Here is a 19,161-nt window from a genome sequence, read left to right as displayed (position 1 = left end):
GAAAGTCATAGCTGTATTAGCTGCGGTCTAACCAAGATGGTGGCGGGTACTTTTACTGCCAGCACCGAGAGCTGTACTCACTGCCTTGGTCTGCGCTGCTATCCAGCAGCATGCTGCTGGCTTGGAGATATGGTCAGCTCTCGTACATACCAGTAAGTTGTAGCAGAGTTTCTTAAAAGCCGTGCGGTTTTTTGCCGCTTATGCTGAGTCAGGAAACCTCCCTTAAAGGAGCCGCGCAAGTCTCTGTTTGTCTTTCACAAAACAGAGTCCAACCCAAAAAAATGCTGTTAGCAAGAAACCTTGCTTGTCTCTGTTCTTTTGTTTCTAAAACCCTTTTTTAAGCTTTTGTTAAATTTTAAGTGGAAGTTCTTATTAGCCACGTTGGGTGCCATTTGTAAGGAGTAAGTTTTCCCGCTGGTCTGGTCCCACCGTGGCGCCAGCCCCAATTAACACACAGAGACTCTGCATTAGATATAATGCTGTTGGCCAGTTACTAGTTTCTTATCGGCTAGCTCTGTCTTAAGTATTAACCCATTTCTATTAATCTAAGTATTTCCACGTGGTCTCATTTTACCTGAGAGTGGGCCCAGACCTCTGTTCTCCAGTCTCTACATGTTGACTACTCTTTACTACTTCCCCATAATTTTATGCTCTTGATTGTTTGATCAGTTTTATAATTGCCATTACTGACTGGCACTTATTTTAGGCTGTCCTGCCTTCATTCTACCCTACTTTAAGAGACTGGGCTATAAAATGAGACCCTGACTCAAAAGGAAAGAAAGAAAAATCCACAAATAACATTATACTTAAGGTCAGTTTACTTAGGTCCTTTTGGGGAAGCATATCATAGGATTGATATTTCACAAAAACATAATTTGGGAAATTCTTCCTACTTAAATTTGTACCTAATAAATATTTAACAAATAACTTTTTCTTGATTTTGTTACTATATTTTTGTTTTTTGAGTTGATGGTGTCTCTGTGTAATTCAGGTTAGCCTCAGGGATTTGTATATGTGTATGCTTGCCTTTTGTCAAAAACTTCTTCAAAAACCAAGCACATGTATATGGAAAGCTCAATGAACTACCACACTTCAGTAATTAGCTCTATTGTGTTAGTCTTCCCTCATAGTGACTCTTGGCTGAAAGGGTGATCCTGGGCCAGTTCCAGACCACAGGCTGGTCTAGACAGTTGGCCTTATCTTCCTGCCTTAACATTTCTTGTGATGGGGATTATAAGTATATGCCACCCAGACTTCCTATCTAAGAGCCTGGTACCTCCTCTTTCTGCCTTTCATAAGCCTGATCCCCAAAGGAGTCAGGCTATGCAGATGGGAAGATTGTTAGAGAGAGAAGTAATGAGGTCGCATTGTTTAGTGCCCATTTTATCTCTGCAGTGCCCTAGTCAGAGTCTGGCAGTCGTTAGTCACAGGATGAATGAATGAATGCAGATCTGAATGACGGGGTCCCACTTGACATTTGTCATCTGCTCTAATCATTCATGTTTTAGAGATGAATAAAATGAAAATAGCTTATTTTGTGAGAGGAAATTTTGGTAATGTGATATTATTTTGACAACATTTGGAAATTAAGCTTTTTTTTTTTCAATCCAAAGTATGCTAAGTACACATTCTACCACCAGGCCTATCTCCTTTATAGTGTGATGCTGTGGGAAAATTTGGATTATCTTTTTTATTTTTTTATGGCATGTTTTCTCGGTGTAGCTCTGACTGTCCTGGAACTCACTATGTAGACCAGGCTGGCCTTGGACTCAGAGATCCTCCTGCCCCTACCTCCTGAGTGATGGGATTAAAGGCATGTGCCACCATCACCCAGCATTGGATTATCTTTTTTAGTATCTGGATTATGTCTTAAATTGGTAGAGATCATATTTAAAATAAAATTTTCCCTAGATTATGTATGTATATTTGTTTGTCATTTCAAACTTTTAGCCTTTGAAATACTAGAATGTTATAAACTACATTTTTATTTTAAATTACTTGTATTGTTGTTTTTATAGGTCTATTCAAAAGCTTGGTGAGTTAAATATTGGAATGGATAGCCTTGGTAATGAGGTGCCAGTACTCAACCAACAATGCCCTGGGAACAAAAACAACGGATCAAACAGTTCTTCTGTGGCTGGTTTTAGTACACCACCCCAAGATTCCAGTCAGAGGTTAATACATGATACTTCAAATATTCACACAAGCACGCCTTGTAATCCTGGATCAACAAATCTCATCCCCTTTCTTGAAGAATCACCTTGTGGAAGCCAGAAGTAAGTGCTTGACTGTAAAACCTGAAATGTTAACTTCCTACTGTAGTGATAGGAAAATAAGATTGAGCTGAGAGCTTACTGATTCCAACTTGCCTTCACTTGTCTGTTTTAATTGCTCTATAGACTCCTTTCTTGTCTGTTTTCCTTTTGCTTCCCTGCCAGCACCAAGACAGTTCCGTCTTTTTAAACCATCTTATTGAGAGAGTCTGTAGTTTTAGGCTTTACCTTGATTTTTTCCCCCTCTGTATTTGACTTTTTTCAACAGATAATCTCACAGACTTTTGGGGTACAACAGGGTGTTTTTATAACATGTTTTAGTGATTATAGAAAGACAGTTTTGGCAACTGGAAAAATTATAGCAGCTAAAGACTTTGCATTTTCTCCAGTTAGAACATTTTTATCTTCCTATCACCAGTTAACAAGTGTTAATTTATGCAGTGAGAATAATCCAAGGACATTTTCTTACATTACCATAAAACACTTCTCAGGTAGGTTAATTTAGAAATGTTTGACTTCCTTTTGACACTTGTGTACTTGTAGGAATTAGCTTTGTAATTAATGTCATATTCTGCTTTTGTAACTGGGCTACTGCATCCCAGGCCGTTGCACAAATGTCCATGAGTAGAGAAGTAGAGACAGGAATTAAATCATAAAGTTATGCTTTATTCAGAAGGCCTGAGATCTGAGAAGACAGCGAGTTCACACCCTGACCTCCACATGCACACTACACAGCATTGCACACATCCATAGATGCACACATGCATAAAGCATGGCATATACCCTAATTATTTATATGTAAGAAACAAAACCATTTCATTAGGGTAAAAGGCACCCAGTAATTTGTTGTCTCTTTTCTCTCTGGAACATGACTCTAGAATCCTTCTTGCTTTTATTTATTGGCTTTAAGCCATTATTTAAAACAACAGGCCTAGAGAATCCTGGGACTTTCTTCCTTATCTCCCAGGGATATTCTTTTCCTTTTCCCTGTGTTGGATCCCCTGTTTGAAGGATGTCTGTAGTTCTTCACAAAGGGATATATGTCAGAAATAAAGTTTCTTTGACCTTGCATGTCTGCTCATGTTTACTGTACTGGAAACAGTATTGGTATAGAATTTGGGATGGTAACCATTTCTCAGTATTCAAAGCCCTGCGACACGACCTTACAGTTTCAAAGCTCTTATGAAGAAGTCTGATGTCCTTTTGACTCTTTACCCTTTGGGTAAGGCTTGTTGCTTTTTCCACTCAGAAAGTTTTAGGTCCCTTTCTTTCCCAATGTTCTGGAATTTCATTCTGTTGAATCCCCTATGGGCCTTTTAAAACTAGAAACAAGGTTTAGAGGTTAGAAGCAGTGCTCAGTAATTTCCTCATCACTATTTTCTATTGATTTTTTTTCCCCTGCTGTGATGTTTTGATTAGCAGTTCTTTAAAAATGTACTGTGTTTTGTGTTTTTTGTTTGTTTGTTTTTCCTGAGAAGGAATCCTTTTGTCTAAATCATGTCATTATGTTTGTAGTCTTGGGGCTTTGTTCTTTGAAGCATTTCTCTTTGTTCACTTGCCTTAGTCTCTTACTTCATGAGGAGGGCTTCTTGGAGGATTTGGAAGCTTCTGATGGTCTATAATTCCTGAGGGTTTCCATGAGCTTATTAAAAAAGAAATGCATATGTTGGTGATTCATATGTCTTTGTCCTTACAAAAAAGGGATTAATTGGATTAATTTTCTAGGAAGGTATAATTGTCAGTTTTGGTTAGGTTCTTTTTCTTCTTCTCTGCAAGGCCAAATAATTTTCCTAAAGAGCAATCTTTAGGCTTGTGCTTGGGGTAGAATTAAGCATTACAGAAGGACTGTGAGACAGGCAGAGGACAGGCTCACTATACAATGTGACTTGGCCTTCTTTCCAGAATGGCATCATACCTTCTCTCTACAACTCTCCTTGGTATTACCAAACCCAGAGCCCCTCATATCTCCATATAGTAGCTTTGAATGCAGTCAATGAAGATTGTTTGCTAAAAAGAAAAAATAAAAATTCAAAAAAAATTAATTTCTGTTTTGATTTTCAGAGTAAACTTTATTTGAATTTATATTCCCACAGCTCATCAGAAAATTCTGTCATTAAACCATCTCTTGGAGATTCTTCAGGGAATCTGTCAAGATCAAAAGGGGAAGAGGTAATGTTTTAGAGAAGTTTCTATGTGTGTATGTGAAGCAAGATTTTTTTTTTTTCCCCTGAGATAGGGTCTCACTGTGTAGCTCTGGCTGACCTGAAAATTTCTCTGTAGGCCAGGTTGACCCCAAACCCACAGAAATCTTTCTGCTTCTACCTCCTGAGTGCTGGGATTAAAGGTGTGTGCCATCATGCAAAGAAAACTATAGAAATGGTCATTATTTATCTCAAAGTAGTGGAATAGATCTCACTGAACTAAATGCAGAGTTCGTCTTAGAACACACTTTTGGGAATCCAAAGGATGGCTGGCTCAGCAGGGACCAGTACTTAGCACCAAGCCTGATGAACGGGTTCAGTCCCAGGATCCACATGATGGAAATAGAGCACTTCTGACCTCCGTGTGCATATGTGCATCCCTACATGCATCACTCTAGTTCAGGGGGAACTGATACCCTCTTCTGACCTCCTCAGGCACCAGGAACATGTGTGATGTACTTAAGTACATGCAGATTCACAAAGTACTGCCTTGAAAGAAATACACACATACATGTATATATTACACGTACACACATATACACATATATAAGCTTTATGTATGTGTGTATATATATATTAACCTGTAATAAGTCTGTTTTTGTCTTGTATCATTTAATTGGAATATAAGAATTTTACAGATAAGATATATAAATGTCACAGAAATAATATTATACTGAATATAAAACATAAACTAATAATATTATAAATACTAAATAAATAATAAATAATCAAATAAATCTTTAAAAATTAAAAAGAAGAGCCTAGAAAGCTAGCCCAGCAGGTAAGAGCACTGGCTGCTCTTACAGAGGATCTGGGTTCAAGTCTCATCAACCACATGGTGACTCATAGCCATGAATAACTCCAGTTGCAGGGAAATGGATACCCTCTATCGGTCTTTGAGGACACCTGGCATACACATGGTGCACAGATAAACATGCAGGCAAAACATCCATGCACATAAAATTAAAATTAAAACATTAGAATATCTATTCTCATATTAAGCTGTCTTTAACTGTCAAGGGGGAAACTCACATAAATAGTTCTAGTAAAAACAACAAAACAGGATTTGTGTTCTAAAAGGAAATTCATGAACTACTAGTTGAGAAACTGAAGAGGAGAAGTAGTTCTGGACCAGGGAGAGCAAAACAATCATATTACTCTGTCAGGAAGAAGAGGGCCAATATAAAAGGTTATTATTAATTTAACCCACTTACAGTTAAAACCAGACAGCTTACTATTATCTCCAGTAATTAATATTTTAGCATTACAAACTGAAATTGTGGAATGGCCCTTTAAAACTATGAAAATGATTTTAAACAAAATATTTGGGATTTGTGTTTATTTCAAGTGTCTGTTTCTTTCTGAAGGCACTCCTCCAGAGAGACAAGTTCAAGCAGTTCTATACAGAGATGTCCATAGCTCCTGCTGTTTTGTCCTTTGGAACAGCACTATTTCCCTGAGCAGGACTGACTGGACTGGGAACAGGGATCTTTAGATGGCATGATTGACAGCCTTAAATTAACATAATCTTGTCTTTGGGAAATATCCATGTCAAGTACACAAAACTGCCAATCACTTCAGCTCTGATCATAGCTTAAGAACTCAAGAACCACAGTGACCAGTGAAGGAATTTCCTTTCCCTCTTACTACCTAAGCTCTCAAGCATTCAGACAATGTGCCTTCCTCCTTAGGGAAGCTAAGGCAAAACTAAGGCCACATATATTGCTCTTATCTAAATGAATTCTGTTATTCATATGGACTTTAGCCCGTGTACGGGAAATGAGTAGTTTAGGAAAGATAAGAGAAAAAGGAGAGGGATGGTTGATTAACACCCTTCTAAACATTATATTCCAATTAAATGATACAAGACAAAAACAGACTCATTACAGATTAAGAATATATATACACATAAAGCTTTATGTATGTATATATATGTGTGTAATATACATGTTTGTGTGTATTTCTTTCAAGGCAGCGCTTTGTGAATCTGCATGTATGTAAGTACATTACACTTGTTCCTGGTGCCTGAGGAGGTCAGAAGAGGGTATCAGTTCCCCCTGAACTGGAGTGATGCATGATGCTGAACTTATGCCATGTGGATGCTGGGAATTGAACCTGGGTCCTCTATAAGAGCAACAAGTGCTCTTAACTGCTGAACTGTCCCTTCAGACCCTATGTTTTGTTTTTAAGTCTGACTTTGCTTTCATAACAATTAGCAAAATTAGAAACATTGTGATTAATTTGGATTTGTCAACTAGAAGATTACTGGTAGTAATCAAATTACTGGTAGTGACCAAATTGGACAAATATAGTTGAAATGAACTTCAAGTGGATGAAGGTGATTTTTTTTTAAACCATATACTGACTTTTGTATTCATTCTTTCCATAGGATGACAAATCAAAAAAACAGTTTGTTTGTATTAATACTCTAGAAGACACACAAGCTGTTAGAGCAGTGGCTTTTCACCCAAGTGGTAGTTTGTATGCTGTAGGTTCAAATTCAAAAACTCTGAGAGTATGTGCCTATCCTGACAAAACTGACTCGAGGTAAGAGCAGCAGCTTTGCATTGTTCTACTTGCCTGAGTTTCACTTAGCTATGTTGGTTGTTTTTCAGATTTGCCATTTATTAATGTTTCAATTCTTCCTTACCTTATGTTGAGCTTCATTTGTTTGCTTGTTTATGGTTTTTCGAGACAGGGTTTCTCTGGGTAGCCTTGGCTATTTTGGAACTCACTGTATAGACCAGGCTGGCCTAAAATTGAGAGATCTGATTACCTCTGCCTCCTAAGTGCTGGGATTAAAGGTGTGCACCACCACCACCCAACAACAGTACCAATTTTAAAGAATAATTTAAAGACTTATTATAACCCTAACAGGATAGAATTAATGGAGTTTTTATAGTATTTTTATTATCTCTACACCTGAATAATAAATAAATAATAATTTTGATTCTTGCCCTGTGAAAGCATTTAAAGACTTAGATAAGAGGCATAGAGATAGTTCTGAGGTTGAGAGCACTTGATGCTCTTTCGGAGGACCAGCATTCAGTTCCTCACATCAGGTGATTCACAAACATCTGTTAACTCCAGTGTCAGGGCGTCTAACACCCTGTTGTTGCCTCCAAGGGCACCTGAATTCATAGAGGCATACATACATGCACACACACACACAAATCAAAGACTAACTAGGGAAAGGAATCATAGAGCCCCTGTTAGTCCATAGTGTTAAATTTTTGTTGCTCCTTCTGTGAGTAAATGGAGTGGATGAAAGCTCTTGTATGTAAGTGCAGAACATGATGCAGTGCCCACAGAGGCCAAAAAGGGTATCAGATCCTGGAACTGGAGTTACAGACAGTTGTGAGCAGTCACATGGGTGCTAGGAACTCAACCCAGGTCCTCCACAAGAGCAGCAGATACTCATAACCATTGAACTCTCTCTCCAGCTCTGTGTTTCTTTTCTTTTTTTTTTTTTTTAAATTTACTTATTTTTATTACATATACAATATTCTGTCTACATATTCGCCTGCACACCAGAAGAGGGCACCAGATATCATGATAGATGATTGTGAGCCACCATGTGGTAGCTGGGAATTAAACTCAGGGCCTCTGGAAGAGCAGTCAGTGAGTGCTCTTAACCTCTGAGCCAACTCTTCAGCACCCCAGCTTTGTGTTTCTAAGTAGAAATACTTGAAAAGGAGAAAGAAAAATTTTAGATCAGGGAGTGAAAAATAGCAGCAGTTGTGGTGACACAGCCAAGACTTGTATGTGTAGAGTTAATGTGATGGTTTGGTTTTGTTTTGAGGCTGCCCTTGAGCTTGAGAGCCATGCCACATCCTGAGCAAGCACCTCCTGTCCATATCTTCTTTTCCCTGCAGCTATCCTCAGACTTGTACTTTCTTGGAAAAAAACCTTCCTGTATTTTAAAGTTCAAAACTTTATACTTTCCCATAATGACTTACATGTAGTGGTCATGACATTATCTACTTCAACTAGATTTTAAACTCTGGGAAGAGAGCTTGTCTTTTTATTTTTATCCATTTTCACCTTTTCTTAAATTGAAGCACATTGTTTATTACTTGTTAATAAATATTTATTGCACTTTCTTAATTTGTATTAGCTTTCTTTTGTTTATTTTTTCCTGAAAAAAATTATGAAAAAATAAGATAAATGGCGATTAAAAAGAAATATCCTATTTTATTATGTGATCTGAAATGAGAGATTCATATAATAGTTATAACTTTACTGTTTTGGTTAAAAATATGGTTTATATTATTTTCTTTGTGATTTTAGAAGTCCGATAACCTACTCTCAGTTGGATATGGTGATTTTCACATTTAACATCACCATTCCGGAAGCTGAGACAGGAGGATTATTGAGTTAAGAGCTATCCTAGGCTTTGTAGACTGTATCTCAAGAAGCCAGGAAATCCAACCTCTCCCCAAATAAAACCTTGCTGCTGGATATTCTTTTCTTTCTTCCCTTTTAATGGAGAATTTCATGTTAACTAATTTAAAATTAAAAAAAATTGAAATATTTTTATGTACTTTTTCCTCTCAGTGCACATGACACACCTAAACAGCCAGTGGTCCGATTTAAAAGAAACAAACATCATAAAGGATCCATTTATTGTGTGGCTTGGAGTCCTTGTGGACAGTTACTAGCGACTGGATCAAATGACAAATACGTGAAAGTGCTGCCCTTCAATGCAGAGACTTGTAACGCAACAGGTAGGGCCCGAGTGTGCAGCTGGGGCTGGCGTCCGGTGTTTGTGTCTTGCTGTTGTCACTAATGAAGTCTCAGAACATGGTCTTAAGGAATTTATTTTTTGTTCTGATTATTTCACTCCAGTGAGGTATTATTCTTTTAAGTAAAAGTCTTAACACGTAGCCAAATGGTATATGAATTTTAGAAAAACATGAAATAATTTATGGACTAGGGATATAGCTGAGTGGAAGACCACTTGCACATTTGTGCATAACTATCATGTGTGTGTGCTCTCGAGTGTGTGCACGCACACACACACACACACACACACACACACGAGGCAGGAATAGAGATGAGAGAACCTTTTAAATAACTACCATAATTGAATCAATGAATATTTTTTAGAGTTTATCTGTCCTCTTTGTTTGAAATAAGACAGGAAAGTAATGAACTTTCTGTAGCTCTGTTTTAAGAACAGTAATAACTGAATCAATATTTTGAATTGTTGAAGTTTTGTGTTCAATAAATGAGTTGATTATAGCAATCCCTAAGTAAATATATAAATCATACTACTGCATTATTTTAAAATTAATTTTTTAGGTTAGCATACAAGATGATGGGTTTTATTGTGATGTTTTCTTGAGGATGTGTCATTGTGCTTTGCTCTAACACTACTGAATTATCCTTGGCCAGTGCTTAGGCACGTTAGTATCCTCTTCACACAGTAAGTTGAGCAGCATTTTTTTTTTTTTTTTTTAATTCTTACTGCTGTTTCAGGACCAGATCTGGAATTTAGCATGCATGATGGGACAATCCGAGATTTGGCATTTATGGAAGGCCCTGAAAGTGGTGGAGCTATTTTAATAAGCGCTGGGGCAGGAGATTGTAACATTTATACAACAGATTGTCAAAGAGGACAGGGCCTTCATGCTTTGAGTGGACACACTGGTACGTAATAATCACTCTGTACTCTTGTTTTGCTCAGCCTGTGTTATGTGCTCTGTTTTCATTAGTGGGATAACTCTCTTTAGAATGGATCTTTTTGAGAAAGATTTTTATTTCAAAAACTTTCATTGTGTGCTTTGGATATCAGAGTAGTAATACTAATGGCATTATTTATTCATCCATTTATTCATCACAGAATTCCTTTACTTTAATCTTCACAGCCATTCTATGATGTAAGCAGTTTTATCCCTCCTTATATATGAAGACAATGAGGCAGAAAGGGCAAAGCCAGGAAGTGATAGGTCTAAGATAGGATTCTGTATCCATTTCATTCAAAGCTGGTAATCTCACTCCACAGAATAACTGCCTGTATCTTCTCCATAAAAAAGTTGCCGCCAGGTGGTAGCGCATACCTTCAATCCCAGCACTTGGGAGGCAGAGGCAGGTAGATCTCTGTGAGTCCAGGCCAGACTGATCTACAGAGCGAGTGCCAGGATAGGCTCCAAAGCTACACAGATCCTGCCTGTCTCAACCCCCCCCCCAAAAAAAAACCCCTTAAGTTGCCATTATTTCAAGTGACAGATTTTTGTGTGTAATTATTATATCTTAAACTACAGAAATGATTTATTCTACTAATAGAGTCACCAAAGAAGGATTGAATTTGTTCAGAGTGGTTTTAATGTGTGTTTTAATGAAGTTTTAAAAATTAGTCTATTTGATAGTATATAAAATCTCTGTGACATGACATATTTGGTTAACCAGTTGTGAGAAGAACTTACTTTTGGACATGTTGTGGAAAGGCTCTTTCCCACAGCAGTAACTGCATGTGTGTATGGTCTTTTATAGGTCATATTTTAGCACTTTATACCTGGAGTGGCTGGATGATTGCATCTGGTTCCCAGGATAAGACTGTTAGATTCTGGGATCTTCGAGTACCGAGCTGTGTTCGTGTGGTTGGCACAACATTTCATGGAACTGGTAGGTTTGCATAGATGTGAATGAAATTCTATGAGAAAGAAACTTTATAAATTATAGTAGTGTCTGCTTCCTCTGAGTTTAATTCTTTGTACCAAATAAACCAGAAAGGGAGGGAGGGAGGAAGGAAGGAAGGAAGGAAGGAAGGAAGGAAGGAAGGAAGGAAGAAAGAAAAGGTTATCAGGGATGGGTTGAGAGTTGAGGGGGAGACTGATTTTATATTTTATTTATTAGTTTAAATTCTTTTAGAATTTGTTCTTATGTTACCATATCTGTAAAGCAATATTAGATTAAATATTGTGTTCCAAATTGGCCTCTTAGGTTAATTTTAGAATATATATATATATATATACATATATATATATATATTTGTTTATGTAATGTATGTGAGTGTATACACCCCACCAGTGTGCATTGTGTATATAGAGGCAGAAGACAACTTGTGGGAGACCATTCCTCCCTTCCTCCATGTGGGCTCTGGAGAGTGGCCTGAGTTCCAGACTTGGCTGCAGTGTCTTTAACTGTCAAACCATGTTCCCGTCCCTATCTCAGACATTTAACACTTTTTAACTAATTAACTTATTTACGTGAGGGCACATGTTCACATGGAAGTCAGTGGATAACGTGGAGTCATTCTGACCTTTTACTGTCTGGACCATGAAGATTGTTGACCCCAGGTCATCAGGCTTGACAGCAAGTGCCGTTATGTATTTGGACCATGCCACTGGCTCTGAACAACTCCAGATCTTTACGTTTTAAAGGTTATTTTTATGTTGTGTACATTGGTGTTTTGCCTGCCTGAATGTCTGTGCACCATGTGCATACATTGTCTGAGGAAGCCAGAAGAGAATGTCGGATCCCCTGAAGCTGAAGTTATAGACGGTTGTGAAGCCACCATAGGGGAGCTGGGAATGAAACCCTCATTTGCTGTGAGAGCATCATGTGCTCTTCACTGCTGACCCATCTCTCCAGCCCCTCTCCCTGTCTCTTATTTCTCTTGTCCTGGACTCCTGGCTTTAAAGGAAAGACTCTTCCTTTGAGTCTCTGTTGTGCTGTTCTTATATCTTGTGCCTCTTCTTTCTAATGCTTTCTGACCTCAAGGCCAGCTTCAGGCCCGAGGCCCATTCTCCTAATAAACCTCATTTCCTGAAGTATGTTCATGTGCCTGCTCCTTCTCATGAACCAGCTGTGTCATGTAACAGTGTTCTTATCTAGAATGGGCTGTTTTGGTTAGATGCAGTATTCTCCATTGATACCTGTTATTTTCTCTTTGGAAGCAGTTCTCAACCTTCCTAATGTTGTGACCCTTTAACACAGTTCTCGGGGTGTAGTAACTAACCCCAAACCAGAAAATTATTTTGTTGCTTCTTCATAATGTAATTTTGTTACTGTTATGAATTGTAATGTAAATATCTGTATGCAGGCTGATATATAACCCCCACAGAAAGAGAGGTCATGACCTACAGGTTGAGAACCTCTGTTCTATGGGATAGGTTAACACTAATGTCTTTTGTTGACTTATTTGGATGACCTGTCTAGAGATGAGTACAGTATTGAAATCACCTACTATTGTTCTATCAAGACTTACCTAAACTTTAAAAAAGCCATTGGTATTTATGAAAAATTGATATATTCTTCTTGGTGAATTGTTATCTTTTCCAATCTGCTAAGTATTTCTTAGTCCCCCAAATCCCTTCCTGCATTGGGGGAAAAGTATTTAAACATGAAGCTGTAGGGTGAATTCAGAGTCAAACCTGATCTGGCATCATGCATCCTTACAGTCTCAACTCAAACATTTCTTTTCCTTTTATGTAACATCTCTAGATTTTCTGTGAGTTAATGTTGCTTCTAAAGCCTGAGGTGTTCTTCCTCTTGTCTTCTCTTCATCAGGCCTCTTGTTTTTTGTTTTTTGGTTTTTTAGATTTATTTATTTATTATGTATACAGTATGTCTGTATGCCAGAAGAGGGCAACAGATCTCATTATAGATGGTTGTGAGCCACCATGGAATTGGAACTCAGGACTTTTGGAAGAACAGCCATTGCTCTTAACCACAGCCATCTCTCCAGCCCAGGCTTATTCTTATCTTTAGGTTTCATTCAGCATTATCTTACCACCATAAAAAGCCTTCTTTGACTGCCCTAATTCCAAACTCATCACTGTTTTCTATCACTGAACTCTTAATATCTGTTTAAAATGTTTTTGCTTATTTGTTGCTTATCCCTAGTAGATATTAAATGATCGTATCTGTTTCATGTACCAGAGTAGATGAACCACCTATTGTAAAGTGCTCAGCCCAAGAGACAGCTGAATTAATACCAGCTTTTTAAAGCAATTAACTAAGATTTCTCTTAGCACAATAATTTTTATATTTTTAAAGTCAACTCTGTATAGTTCCCCTGTTCTTTCAGGGGGTCTGCCACCCAGCTCCCAAGTAAAACACATGGCTTATTACTTCTTTTGAATGCCTGGCCTTAGCTTAGTTTATTTCTTGCCAGCTTAAGTTGAATTATCCCATCTCCCTTTTGCCTTTGGACTTTTTCCTTATCTTACTTCTGTACTTTCACTCTTGCTCTGTGGCTGACTGGGTGGCTGACCCCTAGCTACTTCCTCTCCTCCTTTTCTTGCTCCTTGAAATTTGGTCCTAAATTTCTCCTCTTATTTATTCTGTCTCTGCCTGATAGCCCTGCCTATCCTTTCTCCTGGCTGTTCAGCTCTTTATTAGACCAATCAGGTGTTTTAGACAGGAAAAGTAATACAACTTTACATAGTTAAGCAAGTACAACATTAAAGAATATAACACATTTGTATCATTAAAACAAATGGTCCACAGTGTAAACAAATGTAGCACATATTAAAATAATATTCCTCAACATTCCCCTATTTGTCAGCTGCTCTCATTTTCCCTAGTTTTTCCATATATTTTTATATATGTAGTGTGTTCACATGTGTGCAGATGCACTCACTGTGTGTGCATGTGGAGACCAAAGGCCAGTTGGTGTCAGGTATCTTTATCTGTTTCTCTCTACCTTATAATTAATTGTTTTGAGGGTCCCTTGTTGATTCTGGAGCTTGTCACCTCTGCCAGACTGGCTGGCCAGTGAGCTTGTCTTTGCCATTAGCACTGGGATTACAGACCTGCATGCCTGACCTAGCATTCCCATGGGGGGTGGGGCACCAGGATCTGAACTCTGTCTTTCACTTTTCCCACTGAGTCATATCCTTCGTCCTCAGCTTCTCTAATGAAAAATAATGGTGAATTGCATTTACTTTGTGCGTGCGTGCATGTGCATGCGTGTGTGCTCTTGTGTTAAGATGCTTTCCTGGAGGTTTTAGGACAACTTTAGAGCGAGTCAGTTCTCCCCTTTCACTATGGGGGTTCCAGGACTCAAACTCGGATCACCAGGCTTGGTAATCAATACTTTTACCTGCTGTGCTATGCTGGCACCATCATTTCTGATTTTGATAATTTTTCCCCCCTCATACAACTGAGATGACTGTCGGGCATTCAGATGAGATGTTCAATGACTGGACACTGTCTGAGGAAGGCTGTTTTATTTTACCTCTGGGACTCATTTGTAATTTTATTTTTTTAGACCCACTGAGTTATCTGCCAGTATTGTTTATCCTTTATTTTTTAATTCATCCCTGAGTCCCTCATTATTTAGTTATTCTGCCTTGTCTTCCTTTTATAATCTATTTTAGTTGTTTACACATTTTCATTTAGATTAATCTTAAGTAGTCCTCTTGCTTAAAAACTTGCAGAGATGCTTCAACTTTAAACCCTATAGCTTAGAGTTCAAGGCTCAACTCCCTTTCATGTCTACCTTTACTACTTGAGCCTTTCAGCTTTTATATGTTTTCATTTAATGCTTTCTTACATTAATTCTTCCAGACCATAATGTTCCCTTTTTCTCGTCAAAGTTTTGAAAAGATTACCTTAGTTTACATAGGTGTGTTTGTTTGTGTGTATATAGATACCATTATTTATACTGTTTACTGTTTTTCAAGATAAAATTTATATCCTTTTTTTCTTGTCAAGTTTCCACAGACTACTTAAACTAATTGGGTATTGAGCACAACTTTTCAATCTTATTTTCATGATTGATCTCCTTTAAGAAGAAAAATCAAAACTTTTTTCTAACAAGAAAAACAATTGAGTAATAAAATTTTCTTAGATACAGTTGAGTTTTGGCAAGTCCACAAAATATCATTAGCATTTAATTTTTTTAACCACCTTTTTGTGTTTGCTCAGGGTTATAAATGCCTCCATTAAAAATACAATGTAACGTTAGGGCTATATCCTTCAGGCTCAGAACTTAATTTCTGTTGTTAATAAGTCATCAGTTGTCTTGGGGGTGTTGGGGGTATTTTCTACACTGTTGCTTTACAGTATAATTTGTTAGTGAGTTTTCTTGTTCCCTCAGCTATTCTAAGCTGAGTAATGGGGTACTTTTAGGACTTGCCTGGTATTGAACACACTGGGATAGAAATTTTTCTAGCACTATTTCACAATGTTATTCTGGGGTTTTTTCAAGTCACAAGAAACAGAAGTTCTCATTTCTTACAGATCTTGTTTTATCCTTGCATCTGAAAAAGATGCAGTGGTTATTAATGCAGATTTTTCTTTATAAAACACATCCCTTATCAAATCAACACAACAGTATTGATAAGCTACATCAAATCAGTAGTGTTTGGTTCAGTGAACACAAATAGCTACATTGTGTTATAAGTGTATTAATTTTTTGTGTTTCAACTTTCATTTCTCTACTATAGGCAGTGCGGTGGCCTCCGTGGCTGTGGATCCCAGTGGCCGTCTATTAGCCACAGGTCAAGAAGACTCTAGCTGCATGCTGTATGACATAAGAGGGGGCAGAATGGTCCAGAGTTACCACCCTCATTCCAGTGATGTGCGCTCTGTTCGATTCTCTCCTGGAGCTCACTACTTGCTAACAGGCTCTTACGATATGAAAATAAAGGTGACAGACCTACAAGGTGATGAGATTGGCTGCCCTTTGTTTTTAGTCTTCTATTCTATTTGGGTTTTTTTTTTTTTCTAGTCTGATATGATTAACATTCTCTTATATTTTTGGTTATGGGCCTAGCCTTTCTCTCCAGCCCTAACTAACATTTTCTAAGCTTTAATTTTATAGTTATTGAGAAGACTGAATTAAGATTTCTAGTAGTAAATTATTGAGTAAATGGAGTGAAATTTTATATAAGTAATGGATTTATATACTCTTTAGCATCCTTAAAAATAATATTGTACAATTTGTTTAAATAATCCTTCAGTGTCTAGTTTTATCTTTAAACAGTCATTAGCTAAATGTTTACTGCATAACAACCAGGAGTAGAAGAATTAGATAATTAACTCCCATCTTAAGAGAGCTTGTATTTTAGAGGCCAGTGAAAAATAACAAATGATGTAATTTTTTAGGTACTGGCTAGTGCTGTTTAAGAATTAGTTGGTAGAAATAGTGACTATAGTTAGGGGATGACTGTTTTAGTCAGGGAGATGCCATTGCATGGAGGCCTGAATTGTGAGGCAGAACAAGCTGTACCAAGACCCTTGTGAAGAGCATGACACAAGGATGCTGAGTCAGGGACAGACTTGGAGTAGTCATGACTCTGAAGGGAGCCAAGGTGGTTGGCACTCAGTGAACCCAAGGAAAGAAACAGAAAAGTCTAATTCTGAGGCAAAGTTTATCGGCATAAAAGGTCTGTTTTTAAAAGCAGTTTTAGGGTAATAGAAAAATCAAGGGAAAGATCAGTCTGTCCTTCACATGCCAGCATTAAAAACGCTATGACATGAATCCTATGGAAGATGATTAATCAAGAAGTAATATGAACCAATTACAATCTAAAAGTAATTTGACTTCTAGCATGTGCTGTTAGTAGGACAGGAATAGAAAATCAGAATCAAAGAAAATGGTGTCTGTAAAGTGGAGAAAAAAGAAGTACCTGAATTCAGGGTATTTTAATTCAGGTTAGATTTAGGGAGTGAGAGAACAAGGAGTCAAGTGGAGGTATTAAATGATTTTTAAAAGGCTGGATGCAGTGATGCACACCTTTGATCCCAGCAGTCAGGAGGCAGAGGCAGGTGAATCTCTGTGAGTTTGAGGCCAGCCTGGTCTACAGAGTGAATTTCAGGACAGGTTTCATAGATACACAGAGAAACCCTACCTGGAAAAAACAAACAAAAAGATACAGGGGGGCAGAAGAGGTCTGCCAGCTGACTCCAGGAACCCATCAAACTTTAAATCAGAAAAGGAAGGAAATTCTGCAAAGGTCTTGAGTGAGATGGAGCAGCATTGGAGAAGAGTGGCAGCTGTGACAAATGTTGTCATGCCCACACTACCAAATTCTGACATTTATTTCTGCATAGACCGTTTCTCCTACAGCACCCCCAAAGTAGCAGGAAGGCTGTACAATCTGTGTATCTACTGACTTTTTCTTATAAGCCAATATTTCTTCTTTCTCGATTTAGGGGACCTCACCAAGCAGCTTCCTCTTATGGTGGTGGGGGAGCACAAGGACAAAGTGATTCAGTGCAGATGGCACACCCAGGATCTTTCCTTCCTGTCATCTTCTGCAGACAGAACTGTGAGCCTCTGGACTTACAGTGGCTAGAGTCCACCCCATGTAGGTCTATGCAGTGAGGGAGCACAGAGAGACTCGAGACTACTGAATTGCGAGGACTACAGGCCTGAAGAACATGACCGCTCCAGACAGACTTTGGCACAAGGAAGCCCCTTGTTACCATGTCCTACCAACAGAAGGTGTTGGGTGGTGGTTTTCAGTCTTCCACGGGTGTTCATGCTGCTGTGTAGTCTCCTTGCCAAAGTCTGCAGAAGAGCTCTTATGTTGGTGTGCACGCCAAGTCAAGGTACAGGATGTGTTCATGGTTTATTATTAAATGCACTCCTTGGGTTTTGCCCAGATAACAGTTTTATACACACACTGACACGGAATTAATATTTAAGTAATTGTTACATATAATACAGCCAACTTCTCCCCAGATGAAACATAGGTGTTCAGAAATTACTTTGCTCTTGTCACAATCCCATATTGTATCACGTGTCTTCTAGAGGTCAGAATTTAGTAAGTCTTTCAAATTTTTCATGACTGTCTCTACATAGGGATCATTTTTAGAGTTCACAGGGGAAGGGGAAACTGCTTCTCTGCTCGTTCTGCAGCAACCATTTCGTTTCCTTAATCCAGGGCGTGGCTGATAATTTGTCACATCACTTTGTTTTGGGCTAAAAGGTAACTATTTTGCTTTGGAAACTTGTTGATTTCAATTTTTTGAATGCACAAGATACCTCCCTCCCAAATGATACTGTAGAAACAGAACAGCCGCCAACAATATCTGATGGTAGGGTATATTTACTGGGTAGCATTTTCCTCTTAAAAATTAAAGACTCTGCCATGGCCCTAGCATGGCTTGAAAAACTGTCTGCATGATAATTTAAAATGGAAAACTGAAACTTTGCACTCCAGAAACTTATTTGGATTTTTCTTGCACAGTTTTGTGTAATGAAGAATAATGACTTTATTTGTACAGTACTATAGATCCTAACATTGTATGTATCTTTATTTTCATATTGTTCAGTATTTTACTTTAAGTTATTAAATAGGCTATTTTATTTATTTCAACTGCAGTTGTATTGACCTGTCTGTTCACTATATGTAGCAAGCATTTTAAATCTATAGTCTACAAGTGGGAAGGGTAATAGAAGTGTAACTGTGATTTTATTTCAATAAAGACCTCTTGACACCTAAGACTCTATTGGTTTCTCACAGGATAAGTCTATGGCACTCCATCCAGAGTGCTGCTGATGGGGATGTATAAAATAGACATACAGGACCCATAGAAAAGTGACTACTGAAACAAGATGGGACAATACTGTAGGGTTCCCACTTCATAAAAGAGTCTGCCAGACATTCTATAGGACACAGATAAAATGACTGACAAACTGCCAATACAGGTGGGACAGTTTGAAATTTCCTACTTTAATGAGAAGTCTGCCAGACACACTTGGCTTATGGGCTAAAGACAGAAAC

At 38.0% G+C, this 19,161-nt stretch overlaps 1 protein-coding gene across 5 annotated transcripts in view; it reads left to right on the top strand.

Moving 5' to 3' along the window:
• Positions 1-18,879, top strand: part of Wdr47 (WD repeat domain 47) — a 49,951-nt gene extending 31,072 nt beyond the window's left edge. For all 5 annotated transcript variants that reach the window (XM_051177711.1, XM_051177712.1, XM_051177710.1 and 2 more), the window contains exons 8-15: positions 2,019-2,276; positions 4,367-4,442; positions 6,864-7,021; positions 9,032-9,201; positions 9,956-10,126; positions 10,970-11,101; positions 15,874-16,092; positions 17,585-18,879. In XM_051177711.1, the coding sequence (XP_051033668.1) occupies positions 2,019-2,276; positions 4,367-4,442; positions 6,864-7,021; positions 9,032-9,201; positions 9,956-10,126; positions 10,970-11,101; positions 15,874-16,092; positions 17,585-17,727 (1,327 nt within the window). In that variant the 3' untranslated portion in view covers positions 17,728-18,879. The remainder of the gene's footprint in view (positions 1-2,018; positions 2,277-4,366; positions 4,443-6,863; positions 7,022-9,031; positions 9,202-9,955; positions 10,127-10,969; positions 11,102-15,873; positions 16,093-17,584) is intronic.
• Positions 18,880-19,161: the final 282 nt, after the last annotated feature.

The sequence above is a fragment of the Phodopus roborovskii genome, unplaced genomic scaffold, assembly GCF_943737965.1.
Source record: "Phodopus roborovskii unplaced genomic scaffold, PHOROB, whole genome shotgun sequence".
NCBI classification, from domain to species: Eukaryota; Metazoa; Chordata; class Mammalia; order Rodentia; family Cricetidae; genus Phodopus; species Phodopus roborovskii.
Note: the sequence above shows the minus strand (reverse complement) of the source record. Positions and strands in the feature narration are given on the sequence as shown.